Genomic DNA, 11,346 nt, shown 5'->3' with positions numbered 1-11,346 from the left:
AAAGAATATTTATATTGAATGTTTGAGGAAACTGTATCTTAAATGAGGATCATTATGGTACCATCTCCTTAAAAGCACCTAAAAACATTATGCATCAGACTGGAAAAGGCAGTTGGAAGAGAGGAATAGCTAGAAAGTTCTTGTCAGCCTTGTTTAATATATACCTATAAGTTTTTTTAATCAGTTTTATATAAATTTATAAGTTAAACATGAAAACTAAGTTAATTTCAGTAGCTGGTTCTCTTCCCTCCATCACACGGAGTGTCCCAAAGTTAGTAACTTTGATTATGAGGCAATAACAGTTAAATTTATTAAAAGGCCACATTTTTGTCACAGCAGTTGACTGAAAGATATAGAGAATAAAATAAGATCTCCCTGTGTGCTTGCTGATTATATTAAAAAACATTTGCCTTTGTAAAAAAACAACTGCTTTAATGACTCTAATAAGAGATATTTCATATATTAAGCTCATACAGAAATAATTCTCTTCATTGAGTCAGAACACCTGGGTTTGGCTCTTAACTCTACAACTACCTTTGTGACCTGGGGCAAAAGCACTTGATTTTGTTAGAACTCATTTTATTCATCTATAAAAGAAGGGATTAGACTAGATGACCCAAAAGATTGAATTTTTTCTCTAAATCTATGATCTCATGAACTAGAATATTACAGAGACTAAGCTCAACAGTATTAAAAGCTTCAGACATTGAACAGTTAGAATTTGTTCCCCAAAAGTCACCCCTTTTTCCTCCAACCCCCTGCTAAGAGAAGGAAAAAAAACTACTAGTAATACAGTTTAAAATGTTAATGACTTTCACACCTCTGTGGAACCACCCTAAACTATTGATTACACTTAGTCTCTATTTTTAAATCAGTGCAACACCAAACTAATAACTGATGTGATATGAGGAGTTTACCTCTAGTTTTTCTGGCAGGTCAAAAATTCAAGTAAATGTTGGTATCCATAGCACTGTCTTCATTATGCTATTTTAGAGAAGATATGTGCATAATGTGTGCATATGCATTTATTATAAAGACATCTTTATACAACAGAAAGTTTATATTTCTGGATCACTGGAAACCTGGATATTTACTATGATTATATGTTCTGCCTTTTTACCTCATAATAGGCCAACATTTTCATCTACTTTATTTCTCATATAGCATGGCGGATACCGACCTGTTTATGGAATGTGAGGAAGAAGAGCTGGAGCCATGGCAGAAGATCAGTGATGTGATTGAGGATTCTGTGGTTGAAGATTATAATTCAGTGGATAAAACAGCTACAGGTAACAAGATTGTCAGAGAAAACTCATTTAAATTGTCTTACTGATTGACCTGTATAGCATTTCTCTTTGCAAGAGTAAATTGGAGGAGAAAGTCAAGTATGCAGTAGCCTTATTGAAGCACTGAGTGCCATCTTGCTTTTTATCTTTTACAGGTGGATCCATTTCCTCTTCCATAAAACTAAGAGAATTACATTTACCTCATGTGCTGTGTCTATTTATATGCTTAATCTAAACATAGGTGCCTCTATTGTACTTCTCTGTGAAAACTACACATTACTTCATGTTTTCACTTTAGAAGCAGTTACAAGTCTGGGCTCATCCGATTTTTGTTCTTCCTTGTCTCCGGAAATAGATAATAGAGGGTCATGTTTCAGGTTTACACTTTGGACTACCCTGGAATCTATGTGATATATTTTCTCTTGTTAAAGCATAACCAGTTGCTTTGATTACTTTTTTTTAAATAGATGGTTTTGGCCTAATTTGAATTCAGCATTGTATTGACATGCTTTTGAAATCAGTAGCGGTGATGTTAATAAAATTTTATTGAGCCCTGTCTGCCTGGTACTATATAAAACACAAAATTAAACACCCAGCACAGTGGATAAATCATCTGACTTAACCAGCAGACTCAACACACACTGAAAAGGAAGAAGTGATTGTTTCTAAGTGGAATAAGCTCAAATAGGAAGAGGAGCAATCTGAGGATTCTGAATCATCCAGAAAGCAGGAAATTCCTTGGATAGGTAACCCCACAAAGGTAGAAAAGAGAAGAGTAGGGCAGGTTCCTTCTTTGTCTTCTGTCCCTGGGTCATGTGTCTCCAAGTGACTGTACCTCCCCTTCCCACAGTTTCTGTGAGCCTGCAGCCAATCTCAGCTCCAGTGCCCATCGTTGCCCATGCTTCTGTTGGTGGGCACCTCTCTACATCCACCACCGTTAGTAGCAGCGGAGCACAGAACAGCGACAGTGCCAAGAAGACGCTTGTCACACTAATTGCCAATAACAATGGTAAGTGGGATCCTTAGAAAATCTTCCTGGTCAGAAAGTTGAAGAAGATAAGGGAGAACAAAAAGTCATTGGAACAACTGAGCCTTTTTGAAGTAACAATTTCATCCAGTCTTCCTAATGCACCACTATTATCACATCATTCTTTTATTCAGAAATCTTTAGTACCTCCTGAATAAAGTATACATTTCTCCTCCTAGCATTTGAGACCCTTCACACACCCTGGCTTTCTTTCACCTTTCCAGCCTTATCTTGTATTTCTGCCCTTCATATACTCTTAGGTTCCAATTAAATTGGATTACTTTTTCTCATCTATTTTCAGCCTTTCCTCTTTTGGCTCTGCCTTTACTCACTCTATCCCCCACTAGAACTAGAAGGGACTTCTTTCTCCCTAGCCTCTACTAATTAAAATCCATCCCTTCCTTCAGTATCTATCTCTGGTGTTATCTCTCTTCTGTGAAGTGTCTCAATTCTCCCTCAGCAGAAAGTCATCTTTCTTTGGTCAGATTTCTCATAGTGCTTTGTCTGAGCTTCTTTTTACTTGGAACATTCTGTTTTGTAGCATTTGTAGCAGGGTACATCTTATCTCCTCCCTTCACTACAAATTCTTTGGAGACAAATATCTTTGTCTTTTTTTATCTTTATATCTATAATGCCTTAGTAAATGTTAACAGTAGATTCTTAATAAAAGTTGCTGGTTTGAATTCGGTCTTTAAAGTAATAAAAGATTGAAATTACTAGTCAGGATCAATTAATGATTCAAATATTGACACTGTTCCTGCTGAGTAGGTGCTGAACTCTTGCTGGGGCAACTTGTCTATTCCTGAGGACACCCAACCAAAGAAATAGAAAGTCAGATTCCTTGTTAAGAATTCCCAATTTCTGGGGACAGCTGGATAGCTCAGTGGATTGAGAGCCAGGCCTAGAGATGGGAGGTCCTAGGTTCAAATCTGACCTCAAACACTTCCCAGCTATGTGACCCTGGGCAAGTCACTTGACCCCCATTGCCTAGCCCTTACCACTCTTCTGCCTTGGAGCCAATACACAGTATTGACTCCAAGACAGAAGGTAAGGGTTTAAAAAAAAAAATTTTCCCAATTTCTTACCCTTTGGAAGAAAGAAAGTGCCATTTTGGCAGATTTTTTCTGGGGTAGCTAGAATCCTTCCTTTCCCTTATAGATTCAGTTGTTTATTAGTTCCCAACTGTAGAAGATATGATAGGATAGACATTAATTCTGTACTTGAACTGCTAAGGTATCTATATTAGAGGTGATTACATTTTTAATAGTAGAAGTGGGTGTCCTATTATTAGTTCAGTTTAGCAATCAGAGAAGTAAAAAAAAAGCTTGTTTCATTTCAGCTCCTCTGAATGCCATGTCATATACTTTGTTATATTCACAAAAGACTATGACTATAACATATAACTGGACTGTCTAAAACACTTCTGCCTGAAAGCTTTGGCCTGCGTTATTACAACTAAAATAATATTTTCTCCGTTCTTATTTTCTCCCAGTTTATTAAAAAGTAAAGATGAGAGTAAGGATCAAATTACACTTTGAGGTAGGGAAAGTAAAGAATTTCCCTTTTCCTTTCCAACATAATTCCCTGTCAGTCCTTCATCTTAGACGTTTTCTGATTGTTAAGACTTCTTAATTATATTTATATTCAGTTAAGGTACATTAGCCATCAGTTCATTTGAAAATCAGTTATTAAGCATCCATATGTATAAGGAACCATGTTAAGTGCTAGGAATACAGAGATAATAGTGAAACAGCTTCTATTCTTGAGGAGCATTTGCTGGATCATGAAGAAAGTCTCATTTTATTTTGCATCCTAAGCAATTTGAAATTTTAGGGGGAGAAAAACCATTTCCAATCTTGCTACATTTTAATGCTACTGACTCTTATAATTGCTAACATAATATTTCCACATAGCCATTTCTTTTAGTAATAGTTAGGACACTTGCTATAACCTGCATTAGTGTCCCAATTTTCTCACAAACCTTCCAACATTTATAATTATTTTCCTTTTCTATCAGGTTAGCCAATCTGATAGAGGTGTGAGATGGTACCTGAGAGTTGGTTTATTTTGCATTTCTCTATTGTGATTTAGAGCATTTTTTCATGACGCTAGATAGCTTTGATTTCTGCATCTGAAAACTGCCTATTCATATCCTTTGACTATTTGTCAAGTAGGAGACTATGAGGGTCTGGATTAAGACCAAAATAGAAGGGAAGGAATGAATATCTTCTTTTGAAATGATCTCTTCTACTTGTTCCTTTTCTACTGCCTTTGTTATTACCCTCATAGATAGAATAGGTACATTTATAATGATTTTATTGCCTTCAGTCTCTAGAAATATTGCACATTGTAGATGCCTTCATCTTCCTAAAGCACTTTTTTCTCATCACTTCCTTCTCAGACATTTTTAATAGACAGCAGTTGATTGCCTTAAGAATAAAAGACCAGATACCTTAACTGGGCATGCACGGTCTTGGACAATTTGGCTGCAGCCTGACTTTCCAGGCTTCTTTCCCACTGTTAGCCATCCCTCAGATGCATATTGTACTTTCTACTGCAGAGCCCTACATAGCTTATGCTTCACCTAATATAGGGGCCATATGAGTAGATAGGCAGGGATGGACGCAAGAGGCCTTTTGGGAAGATTTAGCAACTGATTACGTATGTAGAATGAATGGTCAAGTTGCAGCACTGGAATTTTAAGAACATAGTTGACTAGGAAGATGGTGATTTCCTTAACAGGAATAGGTGTGTATGGGAGTCAAGTGGATTTTAGAGGAAATAATAAGTTCTGTTTGGGAGATGGTGAGTTTGAAATTCTTACAGAATAATCCAGTTTGAAATTTCTAATAGTAACTTCCTGATTTGTGACTGGAGCTTTAAAGAGATTAAGGCTAGATATAGAGATGTAGGCATTATCTGTTTAGAGATGATAATTAAATTTAATGGAAGCTAATGAGGCCACCAAATGAAGAAGTGTAGAGAAAAAAATAGAAAAGGGCTTAGGGCAGAACCTTGGATTGTACCTGTAGTTAGGGATCATGATGTGGTTGATGAACCATCAAAGGAGACTGAGAAGAAACAGTCAGACAGGATGAGAACCAGGACAGAGCAATGTCACAAAAACCCAGCAAGAAAAGAAAAGGTCCAAGAGAGGAAGATATTACTGTGTACAATGTTCTTTTGGTTCTGTTCACTTTACTTTGTTCATGTAAGTCTTTCAAGGTTCTTCAAAAAATATCCTGTTCATCATTTCTTACAGTATTCCATTACAATCATATACTACAACTTGTTAAGCCATTCCCCAATTAATGAACATTCCCTTCTGTTTCCAGTCCTTTTCCTTTTTGTTTTTTCTTTGGGGCAGAGACCTAGTAATGGTATTGTTGGTCAAATGGTATGCAGTTTTATAGCCCTTTGGGCAGAGTTCCAAATTGCTCTCCAGAATAGTTAGATTGTTCACAACTCCACTAATAATGCATTAGGGTCTCAATTTTCTCACAAGCCTTCCAACATTTATAATTATTTTCCTTTCCTGTCAGGTTAGCCAATCTGATAGAGGTGTGAGATGGTACCTGAGAGTTGGTTTATTTTGCATTTCTCTATTGTGATTTAGAGCATTTTTTCATGACACTAGATAGATTTGATTTCTGCATCTGAAAACTACCTATTCATATCCTTTCGACTATTTGTCAATTAGGAAATTACTCGTATTCTTAATTTGACTCAGTTCTCTGTATATTTGAGAAATAAGACCTTTATCAGAGGTAACTTGGCATAAAAAAAATTATCCTAGCTTTCTGTCTTCCTTCTAATCTTAGTGACATTGGTTTTATTTGTGAAACCCCTTTTTAATTTAAAACAATCAAAATGATCAATTTTACATCTTTGTCTCTTGTTTGGTCGTAAACTTTCCCCTTATCAATAGATCTGACAGGTAAACTATTCCATGCTACCCTAATTTACTTATGGTATCACTTGTGTCTAAGTCATGTACCCATTTTGACCTTACCTTACTATATAGTGTGGAGAGGTTGGTCTATACATAGAGGGTGTTCAGGGAAGACTAGTGCCTTTGGTGTGAGGACTTGCTGAGCCTTTTTCAGCAATGTTCACCCACTTTGAGTATCTACCTGCCATTTAACTCTCACTTGTGACTCCAAGAAGCCTTAGCATGTGCAACAGCCAAAGCAGGTTGAGGGTAACCAATAGGCCCCAAACCCATCAGTGAATTTAGTGGGGTGTCTACCCCAAGTATATGAAAACTTCCTCCCATAGGAAGTGGATGAAAAGAATTTATTCCATTGGCTATGAAGGCAGGGGAAGCTTCAGGTACTATGGAATACTTAGAGCTTGCTTAGGCATAAATACCCAAAATCATTCACAGCATCTCAGGTCATCCATCAGTTATCTTGATGACACTGAAGAGCAGGGATCCCCAAACTACGGCCCCCCGAGGCCATGTATCCGGCCCCCACTGCACTTCCGGAAGGGGCACCTCTTTCATTGGTGGTCAGTGAGAGAAGCACTGTATGTGGCGGTGCAGCAAAGCGCAGCATCACTCATGTATAGTACTACTTCCGGTGACATCATCCTTTGTGTGGTGCCTTAGAATGAGGCAACGTGCAAAGGACTATGTGGCTGCACAATGGAAGATATCAGCATGGTGATCGGTGATCTGGGGGGAGGGGATTCCGCACTGTGTATGCTGCTGCCCGGAATAGTGGTGGTGGTGATGGGCCTGTGCAAGGTGTGACAGGCCCATCACAGCCAGTGCTGCAGCCTCCGCTATCCCAGACAGCGGTATAGATTTGTTCATAGTTTGTTTTTTTTTATACTCTGACTCTCCAATGGTCTGAGGGACAGTGAACTGGTCCCCTGTGTAAAACTTTTGGGGACCCCTGCTGAAGAGAATGAATCTGGCAACTTTGTGTCACTCCTTCACTTAAATACAATTTATGCCTTAGTCAAAAGACATTACCAGTGATGTTCATTTTGGTCCTCTTTGAGTTCAAAAGGACAACAGCCAAGTTAAGTTTTTGCTATACTGTGTTCAGTTTTCCCAGAAGTTTTTGTCAGATACTGAATTTTTCTCCCAAAAGCTTGGATCTTTGAGTTTATGAAACACTAGATTACAGTGATCATGTTCTACACTGTATTGTGTACCTAACCTATTCCACTAACCTACTACTCTTATTTCTTAACCAGTACCAGATTATTTTGATGATTACTGCCTTGTATTATAGTTTGAGATCTAGTACAACTAGGGTACTTTCCTTCACTTTTCTCATTAATTCGCTTGATATTATTGATCTTTTGTTTTTCCAGATGAATTTTGTTATTTTTTTTATAGCTGTATAAATTTTTTTTGGTCAGTTTGCTATGGCACTGAGTAAGGAAATTAATTTTAAGTAGAATTGTCATTTTTATTGTATTAACTTGACCTATTAATGAGCAATTAATATTTTTCCAATAGTGTGAAAAGTATTTTGTAATTGTGTTCATATAGTTCCTGTGTTTGTCTTAGTAGACTCCCAGGTATTTTATATTAATTGCAGTTACTTTATATTTTTAATATTTATGTAATAATAATTTTCAACATGTTTTCCAAAATTACAAGATCTAAATTGTCCCTCTCGGGGGCAGCTGGGTAGCTCAGTGGATTGAGAGCCAGGCCTAGACACTTAACCCCCATTGCCTAGCCCTTACCACTCTTCTGCCTTGGAACCAATAAACAGTATTGATTCCAAGATGGAAGGTATGGGTTTGGGTTTTTTTTTAATAATAATAAAAATTAATTGTCCCTTTCCCTCTCTATCTTCAGTTACCTTTTAAATGGTATTTCTCTTTTTGTATCTTTCTGCTAGACTTGATAATAAATAGAAATGTTGATGATTTATGTGGGCTTATTTTATATCCTGCAACTTTGCTCAAGTTATTAGTTTTTTCAGTTCCTTATTGCCTATTCTAATTCCTTCAATTTCTTCATCTCTTATTGCTATAGCTAGCATTTCTAGAACAATATTGAGTAATAGTGATGATAATGAGTATCCTTGCTTTACCTCTGATCTTATTGAGAAGACTTATAGCCATTCCCCAATTGACAAATGGTCAAGGGACATGATTAGTCAGTTTTTAGACAAAGAAATCAAAACTACCAATAAGCACATGAAAAAGTGTTCTAAATCTCTCATAATTAGAGAAATGCAAATCAAGGCAATGCTGAGGTACCACCTTACCCCTAGCAGATTAGCCAATATGACAGTAAAGGAAAATAATAAATGTTCGAAGGGATGTGGCAAAATCAGGACACTAATGCATTGCTGGTGGAGTTGTGAATTAATCCAACCATTCTGGAGGGCAATTTGGAATTATGCACAAAGGGATTTAAAAGAATACATATCCTTTGATCTAGCCATACCACTGCTGGGTTTGTATCCCAAAGAGATAATAAGAAAAAATACTTGTACAAAAATATTCATAGCTGTACTTTTTGAGGTGACAAAAAAAATTGGGAAATGAGAGGATGTCCCTATATTGGGGAATGGCTGAACAAATTGTCATATATGATGGTGATGGAATACTATTGTGCTGTAAGGATTGATAGTCTGGAAGCTTTCCATAAACTGATGCAGAGTGAAATGAGCAGAACCAGAAGAACTTTGCATACAGAAAGTAAAACATTGTGGAACAATCCAATGTAATGGACTTATATAAAAGAATGTGAGAGAAGGAACTATGGGAGTAGAAATGCAAAAGCAAAACATATGACATCATTTATCACAAGTATATATGGGTATGTGATTTGAGGTTTAGGACTTTAAAAAATCATTCTATGACAAAAATGAAAAATATGGAAATAGGTATCAAGTGAAACCAGTTGTACAACCCAGTGGAATTGGTTGTAGGCTCTGGGAGAGAGGGAAAGAAAACAAATCATGTGAACATTGAAAAATATCTTTCTTAAAAATTAATTAAATAATGCTAGATGTTCCTAAAAAAAGAGAGAAGACATAGCTAAAATGATACTTGTTGATGATTTGTCATTTTAAGGAAAAGTCCATTTATACGTGTTATCTAGTATTTTTATAAGAATGGGTATTGTATTTTGTTGAAAGCTTTTCCTGCTTCTGTTGAGAAAATTATATGATTTATGTTGATTTTGTTATTGATATGGTCAATTATTCTAATAGTTTTTTCTGCATTACTGTTATAAATCCCACTTAGTCATAGTGTATGATCCCTATGATATTTTGCTGTGATTTCCTTGCTAGTATTTGGAACTAATTATTCTTTAAATGTTTGGTAGCATTCACTTTTGTGAATCCATCTGATCCTGGGTTTTTTTATTAGGGAGTTCATTGAGAACTTGTTCAATTTCTTTTTTTAAATTGAGATTATTTAAACATCCTATTTTTTCTATTAATCTGGGCAATTTGTATTTTCTTAACTATTCATTCATTTGTAATTTGTTTTAGTTTGTTTTTTTTAATAAAATTAATCTTTTTTTTTTTTAAGACCAGCTCCTAATTTTACTTATTAGTTCAGTGTTCTTCTTACTTTCAATTTTATTAATCTTCTTTGATTTTCAGGATTTCCGATTGGGTGTTTAAGGGTTTTAAATTTGTTTTTGTCCTAGTTTTTTAATTGTATGCCCACTTCATTAATTTGCTCTTTCTCTATTTTATTGATATAAATGATTAGAGATATATATTTTCCCCCTAAATACTGCTTTGGCTGCATCACAAAATTTTGCTATGTTGTTTCATTGTTCTCATTCTCTTTAACGAAATTATTGACTGTTTCTGTGATTTGTTCTTTAACTCATTCTTTAGGAATAGATTATTTAGTTTCCAATTAATTTTTAATCTATCTTAACATGGCCCTTTGTTGAATATAATTATTATTGCATTATGATTAGAAAAAATGCATTTAATATTTCTGCTTTTGTCCATTTGGTTATGAACCTTTTATGCCCTAATAGATGATAAGTTTTATGTAGGTGCTAACTGTTACCGAAGAAAAAGTATATTCCTTTCTATTCTCTTTCAGTTTCCTCCAGAGAAATAACATATCTCATTTTTCTAAAATTCTGTTCACCTCCTTAACATCATCTCTATTTTTTTGTTAAGTTTATCTAGTTCGGAGAGGGGAAAGTTGAGAACTGTTGTAAGGAAAGTGCTGACATTTGCAGAGAGAAGTGGCATGAGGAAGATTCTGTACCTTTGGGTGGGGTGGTTTAGGCTGAGACCAAGAGACCAAGGCGCTCTGGAGAATCTCTGGAGGTGTTAGCTGCAGATTTCTTGGTGGCTATTGTGACAAGGAAATCACTTTTAAAAGACTGATATGAAATTTCCAACATTTATAAGTCTAAGAAATTTTAAGGTTTACACTATCCTTTCCTGATTCCTGATTGCTACATGTCATCAAGGCAATTCCTGATAAACCTGAACCATCTACAGAAACTATGAGATCAAGTCTGGATCCTTTTTGGATCTAAGACCTTCCCTGACCTTAGCAAAGCCTTTCATAGACCCTTTCCTTAATTCTAACAAAGGTAGGGTTCCGTTGAGGGACTGTAGATTTGGGTTAGGGAGAAGTTGATTAGGAAGTTCTCCAAGAAGTCCCTGTGAAGGGATTATTAGATCTGGTGGGTATAGATAGAGTAACATTAGTTGAGATATCCCAGATCCTCTTTCCACCTTCCCTTATTTATTAAATCCAAAACTATCCTGTGTTAATATATTGTTCTGTGTTTATTAACTCAGGGTCTGGCTCTGTCTGCCCTGGGTGTGACTACCCTTCCCAAACCAGATTACTGGCCTTAATTACCATCCCTTGAACCTACCAGTTATCCCAAATAGTTATATCAGGTCCCATACTAGTATAGTTTTGCTGTCAATTTCCTCTTATAACTTATTTAAGTACTTTTTAAAATTTGGATGTTATACCATTTGTTGTGTATATTTTTAATATTGATCTTCATTGCCTATAGAACCTTATTTATTAAGATATAGTTTCCTTATCTTTTAA

The 11,346-nt window shown here is 35.9% G+C and overlaps 1 protein-coding gene across 28 annotated transcripts in view; it reads left to right on the top strand.

Annotated features, from left to right (window-relative positions):
- POGZ (pogo transposable element derived with ZNF domain) overlaps positions 1–11,346 on the top strand; it is a 59,865-nt gene that overhangs the window by 19,463 nt on the left and 29,056 nt on the right. For 21 of the 28 annotated variants that reach the window (XM_056819388.1, XM_056819391.1, XM_016429168.2 and 18 more), the window contains exons 2-3: positions 1,165–1,289; positions 2,137–2,295. In XM_056819388.1, coding sequence (XP_056675366.1) covers positions 1,166–1,289; positions 2,137–2,295 — 283 coding nt within the window. In that variant the 5' untranslated portion in view covers position 1,165. The remainder of the gene's footprint in view (positions 1–1,164; positions 1,290–2,136; positions 2,296–11,346) is intronic. The other 7 variants (XM_056819399.1, XM_056819398.1, XM_056819397.1 and 4 more) reach the window with 1 other exon arrangement.

This window comes from Monodelphis domestica, chromosome 2 (assembly GCF_027887165.1).
Source record: "Monodelphis domestica isolate mMonDom1 chromosome 2, mMonDom1.pri, whole genome shotgun sequence".
Lineage (NCBI taxonomy): Eukaryota > Metazoa > Chordata > Mammalia > Didelphimorphia > Didelphidae > Monodelphis > Monodelphis domestica.
Note: the sequence above shows the minus strand (reverse complement) of the source record. Positions and strands in the feature narration are given on the sequence as shown.